Source organism: Lissotriton helveticus, chromosome 7, assembly GCF_964261635.1.
Source record: "Lissotriton helveticus chromosome 7, aLisHel1.1, whole genome shotgun sequence".
In the NCBI taxonomy this organism is placed as follows: Eukaryota; Metazoa; Chordata; class Amphibia; order Caudata; family Salamandridae; genus Lissotriton; species Lissotriton helveticus.
In genome coordinates this window covers 76,909,551-76,933,742 of record NC_136068.1, presented here as the reverse complement: position 1 = coordinate 76,933,742, position 24,192 = coordinate 76,909,551, and the positions used below count along the sequence as shown (strand labels likewise).

The 24,192-nt window shown below is 44.5% G+C and overlaps 1 protein-coding gene across 1 annotated transcript in view; it reads right to left on the bottom strand.

Moving 5' to 3' along the window:
- Positions 1 to 1,738: 1,738 nt before the first annotated feature.
- P3H3 (prolyl 3-hydroxylase 3) overlaps positions 1,739 to 24,192 on the bottom strand; it is a 107,582-nt gene continuing 85,128 nt past the window's right edge. The window contains exons 14-15 of the mRNA XM_078651518.1: positions 8,605 to 8,745; positions 1,739 to 2,350 (exon numbers count right to left, since the gene is read on the bottom strand). Coding sequence (XP_078507644.1) covers positions 2,162 to 2,350; positions 8,605 to 8,745 — 330 coding nt within the window. The 3' untranslated portion in view covers positions 1,739 to 2,161. The remainder of the gene's footprint in view (positions 2,351 to 8,604; positions 8,746 to 24,192) is intronic.

The following is a 24,192-nucleotide window of genomic DNA, read 5'->3' as shown; positions in this document are numbered from 1 at the left end:
CAGTGGAGGAGGGGATGGGCCAGTTGCCTCTTGGGCTAGCATCAGCTTGTGTTATGCAAGCAAAGTGCCCGGTCTTGCAGATCGTTCTATTGCAATCTAACAGTTGTCCCTCTTCTGCCAAGTCCAGCTGTCGGGGAAACAGTAAGATTCATCAAAGGGAGGATGCCTCGCCTAAAGTAAAATTTTTAATTCCATGTTTGCTCGCTTTTAGACCTGGCTGGCACACAAAGCTGGGCTTTTCCCTCTGGTTCCCTGAGATTTTTTGTAAATATATTAGCATGTGGCTCCGGGTTAACCTCATTTGCATGCCATTTTTTCCTCCAGCCCCTTCGTGCATGTTTTTCCTCGTTCGCAATTTCCTCGTGCGAGGTGTGTTGTTGCATATTTTTTACCATTTCCTCATTTTCATCCGCTTCTTTCAACTATTTTCTTGTGTCCTCTTTTTGAAACTAACCCTGACCTTGTCATTTTTATATTATTGTATTTTAGGTTTCTTTAATTAATTTATTTTTGTGTCCCTAATGCTTACTTGGACACTATACAATACCTTTAACTGTCATTACTGTTTACTTACTTTAAATAATTTTATGTTTTAACTCACTATGGGAGCCTTATGTTAATGTATATTTAACTTAAAAAATTAAATGGATCTATTTACATTACCCAGCAGGATGTATGATGTTACAACGCGATCAAAATGATCGCGGTACATCACAACGCATCTTTTACAACGCAAGTCGTTACCACGACTTGCGCTGGGGGCGCTGGACTTAGGAATAGTAAGATTTACTATTCCAACTCCAGCCTACGTACAGTGGGGAAGGTGTTGGAATAGTAAATCTACTATTCCTTAGTCTAGAGCGCCCTCCAGCACAAGTCGTGGTAATTTATTGAAGGAGCAAGAGCCTTTTCTCTGTTCTATGCGACTAAGCGCCCGTTTTCTGTTCTGCGTTGCACCATGTTAGGGGACTGACTCAAAAGATAAAGAGCCGGTTGTCGGTGGTATCTCGTCCTACGCATAAGGGACTGGCTCAAACGACCAAAAGCCAACTTTCTGTTCTCTCTTGTACCACGTGGTGGGGACTGGCTCAAAAGACCAAGAGTCGTCTTGTTCTATGTTGTACCGGTGGCGGGGACAATCACAATGGTTCGCCATTAGCTTCTCCCGATTGTACTACTGAATATCGACACCAACAATATCGCGGTACAAGAATATTGAGGACAGAATATCATGGGACATTATATCGAAAGGTAAGTGCATATAGGGAAGTATACATTTTTACTATTCATAGCTCCACCTCTACATAATTTGAAGACATTTGTACAGCGTAGTTGCATATCCGTGGAGTTAGGTTTAGAAAATCTAGACTTACTTGTTGATGTTTTATTTTGATATTGTGTCCTCGATATCGTGTCCCATCGATATTGTGGTTTCGATGGTCAGAGGGCACACCGCTTCTGTTCTATGTTGTGTCACAGGGTGGTGACAACCACAACAGCCCATTTTTTGCTTCTGTTCTATGCAGCACTGTGTGGTGTGTAAAGACTCGACTGACTAAGTGCATAGTCTTTTGTGTGTTGTACCACTGGGTGGGAAAAGCTTGACAGACAAAAAGCTAATTTTGTCTTTCTTGCCACTCACTGTACTGGGGATTGTATTTGGCATTTTTAGCCAAATCTGACTATTTAACTACAGTGAGACATTGATGTTTGAGCCCAAAAAAATTGTTGGGAGACATTCATTGTATTTGTTTTTATTATTGCTGTCCAATGTTCATAAAATCTTCTTATTTGTCTTTCATGGGGGCATCCTGCACACCATCTGCACTGCTGAAGCTTCAAGGGCCTAACATGAGAGATCAAACACCCAATGCACATCCATTAGAGGGTGAAATTAAATAAGAGATTCAGCTTTATGTCCTCACAGTAAAAAGTGGGGCGAAAGGAAGGCCCCGCTGAGGTGTAGGCAGTGGATCTGTAGGTCCAGCTGAAGAGCAGTAAGCCCCTTGACGCCTACAGTGGCTTCAGAATCCCCTGCTGCAGTTGTAGAGACGGGGCTGCAGAACCTGAGAGAATGTCCAAGGGACACTTCTGGTGGCCACTGCCAGGACACAGATCTCTGAAACACATAGAAGTCTTTCCCACCCTTGTAGGGCTGCCCTTAGAGTTCATCTCTTCTGTTGGTTGATGCCTTCTTCTTGTGATTCCGGGCTTGGTGGTCCCCTCGCTCCCCGGCACCTGGGGGCTCTGGGGAGTGACCGCGCTCGCTCCTGCTCTTCTCTTCCACCTGAGATGTCTTGGCGGCTGATTGCTCCATCTGTTTCAGGTACTCTTCAGCTTCTGTTCTCTCCTGAAATGGAGAAAAGTGAAGATGAGGCCAGATAGGCACAAAAGTGGCTAGCTGAGGAAGGCTGGGCAGTGTGAATTGTGCTAGGATCGCAATATAAACTCAAAATTGTCTTCTGACCAGGGATATTGGTGGATGACAGCATCGCGGGACATGCCTTTTCCCTGCTACAATGTCCTTTGTATAGCTCATACTTGCCACTACTTTGTGTTGTTCACATTTCTTATTTTTACACTCAGCCCCAGGCCACATTAATTGCTTTCAGTAATACAGGAGTCACCTTTTTGCTGTCCCTATTAGGCTTTGTTTTTATGCTCTGCATTGGTGTGTTTTCAGTGCTCTGCCACACAAAGAAACATGTTACTTACCTCTAACAATAGTTTTGCAGCTCCGAACTTCTCTAGGTTTACATGCTGTGAACTATTCCCCCCTTTAGCGTGCAGGTGATGAAACACTGCGTAAAGGTACGCGGTTTTCAATGTAGGTGTCGACCATAGACATAGTTAAAAGGAACTTCCTATGATGTCCAGCATAAGGCCACAATGACTCCTTATGTAGATGACATCATCTGATTCTTTTTCCTCTTTTCTTCCCCCACTTTGTGCATGAACTTCCCTCCTTGGGAGCGTGAAATGAATCTCCAAGAGTTTCATGATTTAAAACTATTGTCACAGGAAAGTAACCAATTTCTTTTGCAGTGTGACTCCCCTCTAGATTCACATGGTGTGCACTGACTTCAAAGTGGTATTATCCTATAGTGGTGGAGAACTGTAATGTTTGGGTTGATCTGGATAACTGTTTTAGATGTTGTACCACCTGAGTCTGGCCTCTTTACTGTACATGTACACAACAGTATTTAGCAAATATATCTACTGAAGTCGAAGTGGCTGCTCTACAAATGTCTTTTACTTTCTAGGCCTACAATCCCTTTAAAAGCTATTGAAGTCCCTTTCTCTCTTGTGGAATGAGCTGCTGGTCTCCCTTGTAAATCTTTCCCTGCCAATCATCATAGCATTGATAACTTCTGCTTATTGTTTTAATCCCTTGGCTGTGGGGAACATTCCCCCGCTGTGCTGGGGGGAGGGGCGCGTACAGCGCCCCGGTGCTCATGACGATCTCAGCTCGTCATGAGCCACGAGTCTTGTGTGCTCATGACGAGCTCAGCTCGTCACGGCCACGCCTGTTCCTTAGAACGCTCAGCACAGCAGGGGAATTAGCCCCGCATGCGAGCGTTCTAACGGGCATGACGAGCTCAGCTCGTCTTGAGCACACGAGAACCGTGGCTCATGACGAGCTGAGCTCGTCATGAGCATGGGAGGGGTTAATTTGCTGTAAGTAGTACATAGCTGCTTCTCTAACATCTAGCTTTTGCTACACTGTCTCAAATTGTGTCTTTGGTTCTGAAAAAAACGTGTAGCGGAAAGGACTGATTGAAGTGTAGCCCTGAAACAACGTTGCACTTAAATTTGGGATTTGGCTTCAAAGTAACCTTGGGCCTCATTTATGAGGCTGTGCGTCACTTTTACGCCACCGGTGCGTCCCTTTTTGTGACGCACCAGTTGCGTAAAAAATGTGCCTTGTTGCGCCATATTTACAAAGTGACGCATCTAGGTAGATGCGTCACTTTGTAAACCCCTGCGCCACATTATACCTATGCCGGGTATAATGTATGCAAGGGGGGCGTATTGATGCAAGAAAGGGTCGTAGAAGTGACGCAGTGAAATCTATAAGATTTCACTGAGTCACTTCTACGATGCAAATGCGTCAATTTCTTACGCCTGCCTCACAGCAGGTGTAAGACTGACGCAGGCCCCATGTGAAAGGACACATTGCTGGAGTTGCGTCACTTTTGTGACACGCTCCAGCAATGCGTCACTTTTGTCCATACAGATACGTCAGAAATACTGACGTATCTGTAACTCCTTGCGCAATGATGCGTCATACTGTAAATATGGTGCATCATTGGTGTCGCAAGGCGAGCGCAGTGAAAAGTGACGCATCGCTGTTTTCACGCAGCGATGCGTCACTTTTCATAAATGAGGCCCCTTGTATTTATGGATCTCTAGGTATTTTTTCTTAACTTGCACATCACTTACTCTGCATTAGGAAGTGGTTGCCATAAAAAAAAGCAGTCTTTATTGAAAGATATTTTAATGTAGCCTTTTGAATTGGTTAAAATGGTTATGTAATTAATCGTTAGTAATAAATTAAGGTTCCACATTGGAGGGGTGCGGTTCTAGGTGGATTAACATTCTTAGCCCCTTCGAGGAATCTTTTGATTGCTGTTATTATGAACAGGTTTGTGTCCCTTCCTCCCTTGGTGTATGCTACACCTTCTGATAGATGTGCTACAAATAAGGGATACAACATGTTTGACATTAAAAGTACATCAAAGATCTAACCACAGCTGCCCCATTTGTTTTGTTTTCTTTTATAGTCTCTTTGTTGCCCGCATTATAAACCTTGTCCACTTCGCCACATAACATTTGCGTGTTGTTGTTTTCTTGCCCCCATTGTAACCTCCATGCATTTGGCTCACAGATTCACGTATCAAAACTCTGAGGGGCAGATTTACAAGAATTGACGCATCGCTGGGTTAAAGCAGCAATGCGTCCGTTTTTTTGCGCCTGCGGGAGAAACTCTTGCGTCACCATGGATGTGCCGTATTATTAATACGGCGCACAATGATAATGTTTTTTTTGGCGCATTGCTGGAGTTGGCATGAAAACTGATGTAACTCCAGCAATGCGTCAAAATTAGAGGCAATGCGTCACTTTTAACTGACGCATCGACTACTAAATGGGGACCAATGTGTTGGAGCGTAAAAAGGTGACAAAGTCACTTTGCACTTAAACATATTGGTCCTGGATGTGACACATACAAGTGGGCCTAGAGTCCACTTGTATGTGTCACATGTATGTGTGACATCAGCACATAAGGTCACACTTTGTGACATTACGTGCATATACTTACCTTCTGGGGTCCATTTACCTCGTGACTTGATTGCAGATTGCAATCAAGTCACTGCAGCTGGTGTGGTCCGGTGGGTACAGCCAATGCATCATCCCTACGCCTGGTTTAGCAGGCATTGGGATTGTGAGGCATTGGCAGCACAGCTAAAGGCTGCGCCATAAACAAAAAAAGTAATAAAGACCATTGCGGCATTTTCAAGGTTGGCCTTTCCGACAGGACGACTACCTTGCATAAATTAAAATCTAAGGCGGCGCAGGCGATTTTCACGCATGTGAAAACCGACGCAGCCTGTAGAAAAGTGACGCATCTGCATCTATGTAAATATGGAACAGAGGCAGTGCCGCCGTTGCAACCAAAAAAGTGACGCAATGGTAGTGCAAGGAGGCGCAATGGGCTTGTAAATCTGCCCCTTAATACTCGGGAGCAATGCTGCAAGATTGAGGTTCAAATGATCTGGGTAGCAGACTCTTCCCTGTTGCAATATCTGTAACTATACTCTGTTTCGGATCTTTATTGTCTGGCTGTACGTTAGTGCTAGAATGTACAACCTGTCTGACATTGCCAGTGAGACGCTATACAAATCTTTGTAATCTTTTTCTGTATTTGTTGATCACACAGTTAATTGACAGAGTTTTGATTCATTTTCCCTCTTGTTGTAAATAGTTCTACATTTAGTGTGCCCCAAGGCCTGCACCTAGAGTTATACTTCTGTTGGTAGACCACTTCCATATCCCTTGGACTAGTTCTGAAGAGGGTATGACTGTGTTCCACCATGTTTGTTGACGTGGGCCATTGTCATAGTTTTTGGATTTGAACTTTCTTTCCCTATATTTGTGAGTGAAAGGCTTTAGGTTGATGAATTTCACTGCCTGCTGCTGAGTCTGCTGACTCCACTGCCCCTGATTTTCAGGCTTCTGTGTGAGCATCACATCATCTGTGTGATTTGTCTGTGGTGATTGTCACAGTGGAGAATAGTTCTGTAAAAGGCCTGCCCTATTTCATGTTTTCTTGTGACCACCATTCTAATTCCTTTTGCACTTGTTCCATCACAAGCATTAGATTGTTCCATTTCCCCCTTTGGCTGTGAGGACAGGTTCTCTTTTCACTCCTGCATCTACAACTGCATGCTGACAAAGGTCTAATATGCATAAAGCACAGTTGTGGTGTTATATCTGGAAGATATGTAGGTTGCCTAATTCCGGCATCATGAGTCCAAACGGGGGAAGGGACGCCTGTAGTCACGGTTATTCCGAGGCTCCTCCCGTGCCAAATCGCATTAGGATAGCCCATCCGTGGCTCCGGATAGAACACCAAAACAGAGCTGTATGTATATTTGACCTTTTTCAGCATGCAGCTGCTTCACAACTAGATTGTTGACATGAGTGGAATCAGGGAGTAGTACTCTTTGGTCCGGATGAAAAGCCTTGGGGTGGGGCTTGAAACATGTAGACCTCAAACACAGGAACATAATTCCATTAAGTTTCATTTCCCCCCAATTTTTTAACCATACCAACTAGAGGTATGAAAACAATATTTTTTTCCTACTAGACAGGTATTTTTACTCTTCCGCAAACCCCCAACTCCTATTTTCTTTACATTCTCTTCATCTATTAGAAACAACACCATAGGTGCTCCCGCGTAATCAGTAGGTTGCAGCACGCCCCGTTCCGCAGCGGAACGGGAATGACCCCATGATGAAGCATGCCACCAAGGGGCAACCCTGGTGAGTGAGGGTTATCTAAAGAAAACATTCTGTTTTCCAAACCAGAAGAGTAAGTCAAGTTGAAGAGGGACAATGGGTTCTCTTTGTTTATGGTTAAGTTCAATAGGAGGACGAGTCCTTTTGTCATTTCTCCTCTGCCTCCACCCCTTGATTTATACACATTGAACTTGTGCCAACACCGGATAGTGTTCCACAATTCGTCATGAAGGGCTGTCCCGATTATAGAATGGTTTTGAGTCTTTTCTGCTGGATATGCTTACCTTGCATGCCAATATTCCTGAAAGATTTGGAACCAGAGCTTCAACAAATGACGAGGGATGGCAGTTCCAAGCATTGAGAGGTTTGAGATACTCAGTCCACCATTGATCAGGGTTCTATGGCACTCATGTAGAAAGATTCAGAAGAAACTCCTTTGTTGATTATCAAAGACCACGGTCTTTCTCTAGCCATCTCCCTCCACATCCGATGGAGGAGATGCGGCGGCAGCTCCTTCTCCTACCTCACAGCAAAGACATGACACGAGCTACCCTTTTATCTCCGGACCGCCCATATATTCCAGCATTCCAAGGGTCCCTGAAGATCTGACTATTCAGCTAATCAACTGGACCCTGCCAGAGCCTGGATACCCTCATGGGGGCCAAGAAGTGCTCTACAAATCTACTGATTGATAGATTGACTGGAATTGGCAAAAACTGTTCTGTCACTGGTCAGTGGCTAATGCATCTGATTTTGACAGAGTCGCCTTTATCTGATGAAGGAATGACTGATCTTGATGCACATTGGTTGAAAGGCACAGCCATCACACGCGACCAGTGCTGGGTACCATTGTTGTCGATCAATTTGAAGGCATGTCGTCCATCATTGGTCATAAGTATCAGACCCTACTGTGCACAGTAAGACTAGACTCTTGTTAACCAGAATACCTTGGCAGCTCTTTGGTATATTAACATGTTGAGAGGCCTGACATGGGTGACTGATTCTAAAAAGTCTAAGTGAACCTATCTAGCTATGACTTACATGGGTAGCAGTGCTGGAAGTAAAAATCCCTTGAGCACCTTTAACCCCTTCGCTGCTGCCGTTGGACGTCGCGCGAGCTACCTCCCTGGTGCTGCGCACGTTCAACGGCCGACGCGTCCGCACCCGTTTCTTCGAACGTTCAGCACTGGCGCTGAACGTTCGAAGCAGCAAACGGGTTAAAGCTCTTTCTCTATTATCTAGAGATAAATAACCCTCTGGTAGAATGGTCCCGTTGGACCAACGCCATCCTTGACAAACACCGGGGAATGCTAGTGAAACCTCCATCTATGGCCGTGGGCGGACGATCCGACCAAGACGTTTTTGGAGCACCGTTAGCTAACAAGGGATCGCAATGTTTGGTATTAGAATATTTTCAGTAAGCCCTATTGCACAATCTTGGGTGACCCTTCTGTAAACCAGCCTGGGTGAACCCACCTCATCCTTCAGAGACATGAAAAGTCACTTCTTGGTAAAGGAACACTTTGAGACATCACTTCTATGGTGGTTCCCATAGTTTTATTGCGTTTGCTTCAGCTTCTATTACCTGTTCGGAATATTCCGGAGACAGCGTGAACCAAAGGGCGATGGCGCATCTCTGGCCGCGCGTCACAGCCCGCACGCCATGAGGGTTTTCTCCACCCGAGCTGAAGGCCACCAGTCGGCCGCACTGTGGGCGGACCTGCGCCTGCCAGGAGCAAGAAAGTAAGACAGAGAGTTTAGTGCTGCAGGTTCCCTTTGAGAGAGAGAACGATTAAATGAACCACAAAGTATACATGTTACAAGTCAGAGCTTTTTACCACAGTGCTTATAGGAGATATATAAATATAGGTGGAGCGGAGGTGAAGAGCGAGTGAGTCAGGAGAAAAAAAACAATAGTCAAAAAAGGGAATACACGAACACTGGAGGGGCAAAGAACATTATAGAAGGGAGAAAAAGAAGGGCGAGGCGAATAAAAAGATAAAATACAGCAATTGAAAGTATTTAATATATGTGTGATGGAAACCATTACAATGTTAAGAGTGAGATGGGGTATATATAGTGGGGCAGAGAGACAAGAGAAAGAGTGTAAAAATGGGACAAAATAAAGGAAAGATTGACAGTGAATTATGAGAGTGAGAGAGATGGAAAGGGCAAATAATGATGGAAAGTGTTGAGACAGAATAGTAGAAAAGAAAAGAAAATAGGAGAGGGGGACAAACCACATTTTTAGAGAAAAAAACATAAAGAGAGTGAGAAAGAGGACAAGAGTGGAGGGCAGGGTAGGAGTAAAATTAGAGGGGAGTGAGGGGAAGAAAGAGATGCAGAAGGAAGGGTTTTGAAAGGGAAAGAAGGATGTAAAGTTGCAGGCACACGTGAGAGGCAAACAGAGAGAGAGTAGGCGAGCACGCGAAAGCGGCGGAGAAGGAAAAGCGAGGGAGAATGAGGAAACCCTAGAAATGATTACCTGAGACTCCCCTGGCATCGAAAGGGTGTCACGCTGCATAGCAGGGCGCCGTGATTCTAAGGCATTTGCATGACCTGCTACGAATTTGCATGCAAACCAGCTGCCTCTCCCCACCCCCCCTTGGTTACCTCCATAGGATCCTGGACAGGAAGCAGCAAAATATTCTTCCAGAGTGAGTTGTCCTATACCTTTCTGTCCTTACAGGTGGCCCTCCCCCTTCCACCTGCTGCCAGGGGGCATAGTTCCATGTCTACCTTGGTTCTGGGGTAGAGTCCACAATATAAAGCTACCGAGGTGTGTCTGGGCAGGGCCTGGTAGAATGCACAGTGTGCTGACTCTCATGGTGTTCATATCTGTGCCTTGATTGGCCTCCAGTCTTGTGCTGCTGGGCAACGACAAAGGTGCGTGGTCACACAAGGGTTAACGCAGGTAATGGTCAGGGGCGCAGCTTTGGGTGTTACACCGCGGTTGTAAGATGTTACAACGCGATCTTTTAGATCGCGGTACATCACAACGCATCTTTTACAACGCAAGTCGTTACCACGACTTGCGCTGTAGGGTGCTGGGCTTAGGAATAGTAAGATTTACTATTCCAACTCCAGCCTACGTACAGTAGGGAAGGTGTTGGAATAGTAAATCTACTATTCCTTAGTCTAGAGCGCCCTCCAGCGCAAGTCGTGGTAACGACTTGCGTTGTAAAAGACGCGTGGTAATGGCAGCGCGGTGTTTTGACCACGTTGTCATGGATGTTCCCCTACACCGCACTAATCAATCTATCATCTTGTTATTAGTTGTGTACAGGAGCTTTTACTTGGGTATGGTGAAGTGTCTGTTGGATTTCACCTGAGAATTTTACAGACAGACAAACAGACACACACGCGCTTGTCTATGTTTTGAAGGTATTAAAAATGTTGGCTATTTTCAAAAATACTGTTGGGGCCTCTTTTATTAGTTTCTGCCGTAGGGCAGCACTGCAGGCCTTCGTGCTGCGCTGTCCTACTGCAAAAGAAAAATTGCAGGAATGCCCTGTATTTATTAGATACGGCACATTCCTGTCCTTTTCCCCTGCGCCCGCAAACAATGGGCTGCAGTGCGCCAATGCAGGCACCTTTGCACCATGATGCAAGGGTGTCTGCATTGAGGGGATGATTTTTTGTGTGCAGGAAGGTAAACTTTCCTGCACAATAACAGTAACAAGAGGCTTTTTCCTCTTTCTATGTGTGCTGCAGAATTGAAAAAGGAAAAATGAGGAGAAATTAAGATATTTCTCCTTGTTGTGCCTCCCTTATGCCTCCCACGGGGATGCGGAAGTTTTTGGAGCTGCCTCAGAGTTACGATTTCTCATAAATCTGGGGCAATGTCAAAATGCCATGGATGTTGCTGGGAACGCCCCCAGCAACACCCATTGCCCGCCCCCTTAACACAGAAAACTGTGTTAAAGGGAACAATATTTATCAGGCACCATTAAGACAAAAAAAGTGGCTTAGTGCTGCCTGATAAATATCGTGCGATCTCCTGCGCCACGGAACATCACAAAAAGTGACGTTCGGGCGGCGCGAGGGGGTTCATAAATGAGGCCTTGTGTTATAAGTAACGATAACAATCCGCACTCCTCTCTCTTTCCACTGCCCCTTAAGCCCCCCTCATGCCCGGCTTCTCATGTAATGTATGTTAACATAAGCCAGTGTGATTGTAGGAAAATATGAAGCTCACACCCCCCAATATTATTGACCAAGTGACACCCCTGGCAACTGTTGTGTTTCGCTTAATTTGACTGTACCTATAATGGGCGTGAGAGTGGGACGGGAGAAAGGTTCTCACGGAGCCCTCCAAACTAGTGCTTGCTTTGAGAAAAAAATGCAAACTGTAGGGGCCTCATTTATGAAAAGTGATGCATCGCTGCGTGAAAACAGAGATGCATCACTTTTCACTGTGCCCTCCTTGCGACACCAATGACGCGTCATTGTGCAAGGAGTTACAGATACGTCAGTATTTCTGACATATCTGTATCGCGCAAAAGTGACGCATTGCTGGAGTGTGTCACAAAAGTGACACAACTCCAGCAATGTGTCCTTTCACATGGGGCAAGCCCCATGTGAAAGGGCCTGCATCAGTTTTTTACGCCTGCTGTGAGGCAGACGTAAGAAATTGACGCATTTGAGTCCTAGAAGTGGCGCAGCGAAATCTCATGGATTTCACTGCGTCACTTCTACGACCCTTTCTTGCGTCAAAACGCCCCCCTTGCATACATTATACCTGTCGCAGGTATAATGTGGCGCAGGGGTTTACAAAGTGACGCATCTACCTAGATGCGTCACTTTGTAAATATGGTGCAACAAGGCACATTTTTTACGCCACTGGTGCGTCACAAAAAGTGACGCACTCGCGGCGTAAAAGTGGCGCATGGCCTCATAAATGAGGCCCTAGGAACATAAATTCGCACTATTGAGGAAAGGCGTGCCCCACTTAGAGGTGTTTATGGGTTGTCATCTTTTTCAAGACAACTAGACAAATATTGCTTTTTAAGTCTGGCCTGACCGCTTTAGCAGTCTAGCAGCACTTGAACAATAATACATTTACAGTAGATACATTTAGAGGGGCTTCAGGCCATCTTCCTTCAGCCATTGCTTTGTTCCTGTGTCATTCACCTTTTTGTTCTGCCCCCAGGAAGCAATGATAGGGCAATGGATCAGCCAATCCGCTTCCGCCATGAGTTTTGTTGCCAATGACAGTCGAGTTTGGATCAGTACACTAGACAGCCATTGGGTGTTCAGGGTACAACACACTACAAGTAACAATATGTCGCCTGTGTACTTTTGATGCCGCACTGGCAAGGGGTCTGTCCCCGGCCAGCCCTGCTAGGGACTCTGAGCTGTTGTCAGCAGCACGGTTTTGACTTCATGCTCAGGATAATCGGCTTAGCGGCTTTAATGAGTGCTAAGCACAGAGGGAAAAATGTGTTACTGGTAAGGTTTGTTTTTTTATTGAAAAAAAACAAAAACAGACACACGCTTCTTAAGTTCTTAATGGGTTGCGCTAATGGTTGGTCTTTCCAGTTACGAAATGTTTGTTCTCTCTGTTCTCTTGGTTACTTGCCGCTGATTTACTATGATGAGGAGCTATTATTAGAAGCAGTGCCCATGTACTGTTCATTCAATACGTTGTCGTGTTCCAGCGCCTTTTACTTAATACTATTGGTTACCTCACAATGTTGGCAACAGACTATATTGATGGATGAGGTGATAACAAGTTTTGTACAAAATGACACAATTTGGATAATTGCGAAAGCTGGGAGATTGACTGAAAAGTGCCACAGCTAAAAACTTAGGGCGCGATTCTCAAACTGCACTTTGTAGTATGTTTTGTAATTCATAAACAAAAAGATTCTATCAATGTGTGGACATATATTTTATTTGTTGGTTTTACAGTGATGAAAATATAGTGAAAATACTCTCTCTTAGGGTGGTAAAGATGAGAGCGCTATGTGCTTTTTAAAATACCCCTCACACACTAAAAAAATCCAGTAGTGTCATGCTTCATCATTGGGGTCTTCCCGTCCCTCTACGGGGCGGGGCGTGCTACGACCTGACCGACTACGCGGGAGCACTGAAGTGGTGACAGGACTATGTGATGGTGCAAGGTGGGTGGTGTCAGTGAACGTGTAGGGACCTAACAATGTGTGTGAGTACAAAAATTAAAAATCCTCTGGCTAGTAGAAAAAAACAATTTATTCACTTCTCTAGCTGGGGACGTTAAGAAGGGGGTTTTGGGGTTGAGCCGATCGCTACAACCTGGTCTACATGTTTCGTAGGCAGTCCCCTACTGCCTACTCATCAGGACCTTCTACTGGTCCCTACTAAAATAAGCTACATTTAGGTCACTATTTTTGTTAATTTTTGCTTCCCTGGGGCCAGCTCATGCCCTGAAGCATAAACTAACAGTGGATTTTTACTGTTAGTTTTTAGGAAGACAGGCTGACAACACTTAGCAACTGAGCTTATTTTAGTAGGGACCAGTAGAAGGTCCTGATGAGTAGGCAGTAGGGGACTGCCTACGAAACATGTAGACCAGGTTGTAGCGATCGGCTCAACCCCAAAACCCCCTTCTTAACGTCCCCAGCTAGAGAAGTGAATAAATTGTTTTTTTCTACTAGCCAGAGGATTTTTAATTTTTGTACTCACACACATTGTTAGGTCCCTACACGTTCACTGACACCACCCACCTTGCACCATCACATAGTCCTGTCACCACTTCAGTGCTCCCGCGTAGTCGGTCAGGTCGTAGCACGCCCCGCCCCGTAGAGGGACGGGAAGACCCCAATGATGAAGCATGACACTACTGGATTTTTTTAGTGTGTGAGGGGTATTTTAAAAAGCACATAGCGCTCTCATCTTTACCACCCTAAGAGAGAGTATTTTCACTATATTTTCATCACTGTAAAACCAACAAATAAAATATATGTCCACACATTGATAGAATCTTTTTGTTTATGTATATCAGTTTGGAGGGTGATTCTATCAACACCTCTGCACTTCCCTTATTGTTTTGGAATGTTTTGTAATTCTACAAGATGTACTAAAAATGCAATTCACAAAGTACGTGCGGCGTATTACGACTCCTCACTCCCAATACTTCTGTGTGCTGAGTTCTCCACCGCGCCTGCGGAGTCTCCAGTGGTGGGAGCTCCGCACACATAAGTATAGGGAGTGCAGAGTCGCAAAACTCAGCATGTAGTTTGTGAATGCCAAAAGTTAGTAAACTTACTATAAAGTTTAAGGCACTCAGCCCTGAGATCACATCTCTATTTGGAGAGGAAAAAGCTTCATAGGGTATATAGTCAAATATAGGAATATATTTTGACCAGTGCAGGAAATGAGATGGAGCCGGTCGACTATTCTTGAGCTGGATTTGGGATCCAGGTGGCACCAGTGAAATATGCTGAATTTGTCCATGTGTAATTTACTGACCCCAGGACACTCTCAGTAGTATCCACACGCTATGTGCATTCTACTCAAAGCATCAGTCTTCAGGGGGGCAAGGGGATTTTTTTATTTTTCAACTCCCTGCTGGGCTCAACACAAAGGCCTCACTTAATTGGGGAAACAACCTTTACTACGCGGTCAAAACACCGCAGTGCCATCACAACGCAGATTTTACAACGCAAGTCGTTACCACGACTTGCACTGGAGGGCGCTCTAGACTAAGGAATAGTGTGATTTACTATTCCAACACCTTCCCTACTGTACGTAGGCTGGAGTTGGAATAGTAAATCATACTACTCCAAAGTCCAGCACCCTACAGCGCAAGTCGTGGTAACGACTTGCGTTGTAAAAGCTGCGTTGTGATGTACCGCGTGGTAACATCATACATCCCTAAATTGCCATCAGCCCTCATTTTGTCGGGTTTCATCCTGACTGTACCTAACACATAGATGCCAGTATAAAGGAGCTTATTGTCACTTCACAAGCACTTAAGAGAAACTATGATTTTGAGGCAGGTTTTTTTGACTTTGTTCAGCCCATGATAATAAGAGCTATGTGTGTACAGTGACAATCTCAGATGTATCTGTATGAGTAATTAAACTAACAGTGATCTGAATAGCACTTATTTTTTTAATTTCATTCCCTTACTTTACTCTCACCCTTTGTACAGAGAGAATCCATCATACCAGGGTGAAAATCAATGTACAGAAAATCTCATACAGCACAATGAGGATTACAAGGTGTAGGAGTCACATATCATCTATACTGGCAGGGGTTATATGTTAAGAGCGCTCTGTCTGGAGAAACACAAAGTAAGGACTTAAAATGTAATGGAGTGGCTGTGGTTGTGGGTGGTCTGTAATAACAAAACAATCTCTGTGACAAGAGCAATAACTTACTGGCCATCTGCATATAATACAACTCTCTGTTTTGCAGTTTACATGTTGTAGTTTGAAGCAGGAACATTACCCCACTAGGCAAATTTTTTAATCAAAACTGTAACTAAACAAACCACAGACCGCACAAGCAAGTGCATTACCCTCCAGGGTTATCTTTCTTTTATTAATGCGCCCTGAAAATTGCATGGCATGCAAAGATCTCTGCAGCAGGTACCTTAATTACTGAAGTTATTTAAAATGTAGCCTATGACCAGCCCCTTTCTAGCTCGGCGTGAATGGCACTGTGCTAATCCTATGCTTAAAAACAGACATTTGAGGTGAGCTCAATTAGAGTGCCGCTGGTGTTGTGGCGTGCTCTATATAGGAGCTGCTCTCCACCTAAACTTTGGAACTACCTAGAGATCTCTGCATCATTTTCTTCATAATTTATGTGGCACTCTAAGCTTGAAAGGGTATTGTTTTGACTTATATTGGGTTCTCCCTTCTGTCTGGACAAAGTTAAAACTTTCGGAAGAGCTATAATGCCAGTGAAACATGTGAGGGGTTGCTTTTCTTCTATTTTATTCCTGGGGCCAAAATCGACCTGGGTAGGGGGACCACGTGTCTCCCTCCACATTTAAAATTTGGCCAGACCCCGGGGGTGGGGTCCTTGGGGCTGAAACCGGCTAGGGTAGGGGGTCTGCGTACTCTCCCCTCCTCCTTTACTATACAGCTGGTTCCCGGGAGTTGGAGTCACCGCGGACGGGATCGGCCCGCGCGGGAGGCTGCATGTCCCCTCTCGATTCAATATAGTGCTGTGCCTCAGGGAGTGGGGTTCCCGGGGCCATAATCAGCCCAGGAAAGGGAGGCTCTCTGTCCCCCTCCCCACTAAATGTAGTGCTGGGCACCAGGGTGTGGGCTCCCGTGACCCGAGGTTGCCAGGGGAGGGGGCATGTGACCAGGTCCCAGGGGATTGGGTCACCTAGGCCGAAATCGGCCTAGGCAGGAGGATCCGCATTCTCCCTTCAAAGTGGCGCCAAACCTCTGGGGATGGGGTTCTCCAGACCAAAATTGGCTCCCTCCCCCTAGTTTTAATGTGTAGCCTTGGAGGTGTGGTCAGTCGTATGGTGGGTGTTGGCAACAGCTGGGGGTTGCATTTATGTATGGTAATTATTACTTTATGTTAAATTAAATGTAGAACTTCACTGAAAAAAACGAAGGTTACAGTAACATTATAGTTAGGTGTAATGAAATGATCTGTTTAAAAAAAAAACTAAACAAAACTTTAGAAATTCACTGACAAAAATAAAGGTTAAAGTATCGTTATAGTTAGGTGAATTTGTCAGTGTGAACATTAACGTAGCAGCACTAATTATAACTTGCGCCAGTTGTCAGAAAACACTATTTGCTAAAAAATAACCATGATCTGGAGGTGGTAAAAACTGTCATACTGTGGTGAAAACTTTGCAGATAATTCATCTTTTCTAGTGCAACTAGCGCACACATACATAGCTTAGTACCTGGTGCACACAGTTTTCTATGCTAAGTAGAAATTCTCATGCTGAGACGATTTTGTATACGTACTCGAAGCTCCTTACAAAAGTTAGCATCTACTAAATAGAATCTTTTTCCTGCTGAAAACTTTTTCTGCAGGACCAAAAAATTTGTGTGGAACATGCTCAACACAAGGCAACTGTCCCTTGCACACAGAATTACTCTTAAATACAAAGATTTATAACATGTTCAATACCTCTATACAGCTACGGTGCATTACGAACACATGCGTTTTGTAAACACACCCATCAGCTACACCCGAACTGTACAACATCAAGTTGAAATATAATATAGTAGTTACCCACCACTAGGAAAACTATAAAAAATAAAAAATAGCATATTCATTTTAGGAGGGCATTAATGATATCAGTGATGTCATAAATGAAGTCCTAGAACATGTCATGAGTGATGTCATAAGTGAGGCCATAAGCAGAGCATGGCGGGGGCAAAAGTTATAGTTAACGCTGCTAACTTAAGCTGGTGAATTTCTGTTTTTTTTAGTTCAGAAAGTTAATGTTCACACTGACAAATTCACCTAGCAGTAATGCTACTTTAACCTTTGTTTTTTTGTAAATATGTATGTATGTGTATGCATATGTGTGTGTAAATATATATATATATATATATATATATATATATATATATATATATATATATATATTTATTTACACACACATGTATTAGATACCAGACTTTGCTTTCGTCAATCCACCCCCCCCTTCTTCACTATTTTTTCACCCCCTTCCTACTACCACATCTTGTCCTCCAATTTATCATCTTTCAGAGTAATAATTTTCTCTTTATGCCCTAATTTCTAGTTAAAAAAACCAAGGTTATTGTGGTCCATCAGTTAGATTTGTACATAGAGAGCAGGGTCACTAGACTTATGCAAGTGTGTATCAGCAGCATTTTTTTGATAATTATGGATTTGCAGCACCTACCACATTCTCCATCATCTGCAGCATAATTTGCAGTTTGTAACAAACAAGTGTGTTTCTGGTTTAAATGGATCCAAAGTTAAGAAAAATGCAGCAATATGGGTAACCATGACAAAATAATGAAGTAATACGGTTACGCCACATAATTTGGCTTTTCTTGCCGCATAATTTATTCAACTCTGCCACATAGTTTGATCCTCTCCTGCTGCATAATTCCAGCGGCCTTGAGAGAGAGTGACACATATACACCTGTATTACTCTGCGTTCCATACAGTGTCCTCAACACCTTTCAACTCACTGGACTTTCGCACCTATCACTCTCCTTGAAGGAAGTACATGACAACTCCTCTGGAAGGCAGTATATGACATATCCTCTTGAAGGCAGTTTAGGACATCTCCTCTTGAAGGCAGTATATGACATATTCTCTGGAAGGCAGTATATGAAACATCCTCTAGAAGGCAGTATATGACATATCCTCTAGAAGGCAGTATATGACATCTCATCTTCAAAGCAGTATATGACATATCCTCTGGAAGGCAGTATATGACATCTCATCTTCAAAGCAGTATATGACATATCCTCTGGAAGGCAGTATATGACCTCTCCACTTGAAGGCAGTATATGATATATCCTCTTGCCAGCTGTGTATGACATATCCTCTTGAAGGCAGTGTACGACATATACTATTGAAGGCAGTATATGACAGATCCTCTTGAAGGCAGTATATGACATATTCTCTTCAAGGCAGTATAGGACATCTCCTCTTGAAGGCATTGTATGACATATACTATTGAAGGCAGTATATGACATTCTCTTCAAGGCAGTATAGGACATCTCCTCTTGGAGGCAGTATATACCATCTCCTCTTGAAGGCAGTATATGAGATATTCTCTTCAAGTCAGTATAGGACATCTCCTCTGGAAGGCGGTACAGAACATATCCTCTGGAAGGCAGTATATGATGTATTCTTTGGAAGGTGGTATATGGCATATCCTCTAGAAGGCAGTGACATATCCTCTGTAAGGCAGTATATGACACATCCTCTAGAAGGCAGTATATGACATATCCTCTGTAAGGCAGTATATGACACATCCTCTAGAAGGCAGTATATGACACATCCTCTAGAAGGCAGTACATGACAAATCCTCTGGAAGGCAGTATAGGACATATCCTCTGGAAGGCAGTATAGGACATATCCTCTGGAAGGCAGTATAGGACATATCCTCTTGAAGGCAGTATAGGACATCTCCTCTTGAAAGCAGTATATGACATATCCTCTGGGAGGCAGTATATGACATATCTTCTGGAAGGCAATATATGACATATCCTCTGGAAAGCAGTATATAATATATTCTCTTCAAGGCAGAGTATGACATATCCTATTGAAGGCAGTATATGACATATCTCTGGAAGACAGTATACAACATGTCCTCTTGACAGCAGTATATGACATATCCTCTGGAGGGCAGCATATGACATGTTCTCTGGAAGGCAGTATATGACATCTCCTCTTGATGGCAGTATATGACATATCCTCTGGAGGGCAGTATATGACATCTCCTCTGGAAGGCAGAATATTACATATCCTTTGGAGGGCAGTATAGGACATATCCTCTTGATGGCAGTATATGACATATCCTCATGACGGCAGTATATGACATATCCTCTGGAAGGCAGCATATGACATATCCTCTTGATGGCAGTATATGACATATCCTCTTGATGGCAGTATATGACATATCCTCTGGAAGGCAGTATATGACATGTTCTCTGGAAGGCAGTATATGACATATCCTCTTGATGGCAGTATATGACATCCTCTAGAGGGCAGTATATGACATCTCCTCTGGAAGGCAGTATATGACATATCCTCTTGATGGCAGTATATGACATGTTCTCTGGAAGGCAGTATATGACATATCCTCTTGATGGCAGTATATGACATATCCTCTTGATGGCAGTATATGACATATCCTCTGGAAGGCAGTATATGACATGTTCTCTGGAAGGCAGTATATGGCATCATCTTGATGGCAGTATATGACATATCCTCTGGAAGGCAGTATATGACATCTCTAGAAGGCAGTATATGACATATCCTCTGGAGAGCAGTATATGACATGTTCTCTGGAAGGTAGTATATGACATAGCCTCTTGACAGCAGTATATGACATTTCCTATTCAAGGCAGTATATGACATATATCCTATTGAAGGCAGTATATGACATATCTTCTGGAAGGCAGTATACAACATATCCTTCTTGAAGGCAATATACAACATATCCTCTGGAAGGCAGTATATAATATATTCTCTTGAAGGCCGTACATAATGTATTCTCTTGCGGGCAGTATATGACATCTCCTCTTCAAGGCAGTATATGACATGTCCTCTAGACAGCAGTATATGACATATCCTCTGGAGGGCAGTATATGACATGTTCTCTGGAAGGCAGTATATGACATATCCTCTTGATGGCAGTATATGACATATCCTCTGGAAGGCATTATATGACATCTTTGGAAGGCAGTATATGACATATCATCTGGAAGGCAGTATATAACATATCCTCTGGAGGGCAGTATACTCTGGAAGGCAGTATATGACATGTCCTCTTGACAGCAGTATAAGACATATCCTCTTGACAGCAGTATATGTCATATCCTCTGGAAATGCAGTATATCACATGTTCTCTGGAAGGCAGTATACAACATCTCATCTTGACTCATGACACGGTAAGGTAAGTTTTTATTTTTAACCCCCCCCAGCACAACGTCCCCCCCCCCCACACCTGCTCTTCATGTCTGTCGCGACAGAGAGTACGACTAACACAATAAGGTTTCATGGCGCTGATGCATAGAATCTAACATGAAATTGAATAGATACTCTGTGGTAGAGAATTAAGTGAATGAGAATGATTTTAGATTTATTCTAAATAGCATGACATTTTTAGGTGTTTGAAGGGTAAACACAAGAGAATTCCACAGCTGCGGTGGAGCTGCTGTTCTGTTCTGGTATGTTTTATTCTGGGAATGTTTAGCAGGAGGAGATTATCAGATCTTACATTTCTGATTCCCTGTTTCTTTGGTAGTAAAGTGTGGATAAAGACTGATCTTTTCCATAAATCGCCTTATGACATGGACATAAGGCTTTAATCTGTATCCGTTTCTCCACATGACGCCGGTGCAGTGATCTATTGAGTCCAAAAATAGAACACTGCTTACGTCTATTAAAAATAGCTTTAGCTGAGGCCTTTTGGGCTTTTTGTCAAACTTCTGTTTATTAGAAATACTTTGCATGGTACAACAATCATAGCATCATCTTATTCATCACACATAAATGACTATGAAGAATAGCAGAGCTGTACGGCATACAGAGTCATGAACTACACGGGAAACATGCCCCGGCCCACCCCTAGTGGAATGCACATTTAGGGGGAACAGCTTCTAAAAGAAATGGGTGCAGGGCTCGTCATTCGAAATGGTAAAGAATGCTATGAGTGTCCCAACAAGCTATAAGGCAGCTATACTGTATGGTCGTCTATAACGATGGGATATGAAAGAAGTACCAAAGCAGTTGAATAACGGCTCCCAACCGCGGAGCACTGAGCTAAAATAAAAACAATCAACCCTCCCCCTACCCCCTCCCCGTACAAGGTGGCGGCCTAAAAGAAAGAAGAAAAAGAAAAAGGTGCAATCGTGCTTCACAACTGGAATAGATGGAGTGCCCTAACAGAGGCGGGGCAGACAGCGGACGGGAGACCTCGCGAGAGGAAAGTGACCCTAAGTGAATTCAACATTTTTAAAATCGTCCCTAAAAATTTACGACATCCGCTCCATACTGAGAAGCCTCCGTCATCTGGAGTACCAGAGGGAGAGAGCGGGAGTTCTCTCTTTTTCCAAGCTGCCGCTAGCGTGATCTTAGCGCCCCCAATACCTAGCCACGTGATTTTTTTATCCGCCCGCGTCTGGTGTTCTAACGAGGGCAAGGATCTCTTCCCAGAACGGCCTAATGTGAGGACAATCCCACCAGATATGCTGGAAATCTCCCAAAAGACCACATCCTCTCCAACATCTATCGGATGACCCAGGAAAGATTCTGCTAAGTTTGGAAGGATACAGGTACCAGTCCATCATCGTTTTGAGATGCGCATCCCTGAGATCAGCAGATTGATTGATTTTTGTGATATCGGCCCACAAGCGGGACCACTCTACATCCGTGATATCTCGCTGAAGAATATCCTCCCGCATTGACATGTAGCGCGGGCGCAGCGCGTGTATGGTACTAAGAAGAAATTTATATATAAAGGAAATCGTGCCTTTCATGGATTTTGCTTTAACTAGAAAGAATTCAAATTTGTAAAGGATCGTGTAGCCCCCTCCCGCACCTGCGGGGCCAAGGCTGATGATAATGGTACCTCTCCGAATCCTGTAGATTGTACTCCCTTTTACAGCTTTCAAAGGTGAGGGGATCATAGTGGTGGAAGAGGTGTGTTAAGGCCAAGCAGCCCCCCTCCCGCCATGCGTCGAATGGTCCTGACTGTAGTCCCGGAGGGAATGCCGTGTTATAACGTATGGGTGTAAAGGGGGAGGGGAAGGAGGTCCATCTCTCATCGCCCGACACCGAATGCCACACCGTGAGTGTCGTACATGTAGGACTGGTTATATAGGTATTTTTCGGCCTAGCACATTTGGGGCGCCAGATTAAGTCCCAGATAGTGCGGCCGGTCACACTACGGTCCATGTGTAGCTAATGCTTATCGGATTCATATTTCGTCCATTCCACAAGCACCCGTAGCTAAGCAGCCTTATAATATAAATGGATATCAGGGAGGCTCACCCCACCCTTCCCCCTAGATCGGCGGAGTATCGCAAAAGAGAAGCGCGCCCGTCTCCCTTGCCAGACATATTGCAAGATCATGGTCTTAACTCGCTTGAAGAAGTCCTTCTCTGTTTCGATAGGCAAGGCCTGGAAAAGGTAAAGAAGCTTTGGAAGGAGAGTCATTTTTATAGCATGGATGCGACCTAGCCAGGAAAGGAAAAGGGGTTTCCATTTAGTAAGTTCGGATTGAAGCCGCCCCAGTGTGGGAGGGAAGTTGGCAGCATAGAGGCCCCCTACTTTGGGTGTGATCTGGACGCCTAGATATTGAATGGAGGACGTGGTCCACTGAAGGGGGGTGAGAGACTAAAGTTCCTGCATTGCCGCTGGCGAGAGCGTAAGGTTAAGAATAGAGGATTTCCCTAGGTTAACTTTAGAGCCAGCCACTGTCTCGAATTTAGCTAATTCATCTTGCAAAGGTGGGAGAGATGCAGCCGGGTCGGCTAGGGCTAGCAGGACATCATCGGCAAACAAAGAGATTTTGTGTTGTTCTCCCGTAAAGGGGATCTCCCTGATTGCAGGGTATGCTGTGATTGCTGCGGCCAGAGGTTCAATGCTAAGGGCAAAAAGGAGGGGGGAAAGGGGCCGACTGCGAGCCATTGACCACCAGTCGGGAACGAGGATGGAGGTAGTTGGCCCGGACCATAGTAAGAAACTGGGGAGCGAAGCCAAAAGCTGACAGAGCACGGAATAAACCCCCCCCCCCCATTCCTCCCTGTCGAAAGCCTTCTCCGTGTCCAGCCCTACCAGGACCACGGGGATTCGATATCTATTGGCCTTCTCGACAAGGTGGACAATGCGTTGGGTGTTGTTGTGGGTTTAGCGCCCTTTGATGAAGCCGGATTGGTCTGGATGAATAATGTCGGGCATGAGGTCATTTAAGCGCTGGGCTAATATGGATGAGTAAAGCTTTGCGTCAAGGTTAAGGAGAGCTATAGGCCTATAAGAGGCACAAGCTTCAGGATCCTTTCCCGGTTTAGGAATCACAGAAAGAACTGCTTCAGTGAGGGAATCGGGAGTAGCCCCCCCTCCGTCATCCTGTTGAAGAGCTTTGTGAGGTGGGGGATGATGTCAGGGGCAAAGGTCTTATAAAATAGGGCCGTAAACCCATCTGGACCAGGAGCTTTGTGTGGCTTGAGAGCCTTAATCGCCATTGTAACGTCTTCGCAGGTAATGGGTGCCGTAAGGCGTTCATTCCACTCTGGAGAGACCTGTGGGAGCTGTAGGGATCGTAAGTAGGCATTCTGGAAATCTGGATCTAAGGTGTCCCCTGGGTACAGGGCCTTATAAAAATCCCCAAAAAGTTCCGCCTTCACCTCATCACTATGGGAAAGATCACCCCCCGGGCCTCTAATACCCCCAATAAACTCCTGCACCCTCTTTCCCTTGAGTTGCCGAGGCAGATGCTTACCAATCTTGTTGCCCTGGGCGTAAGATAATTGGCGCAGTTTTAGTAGGG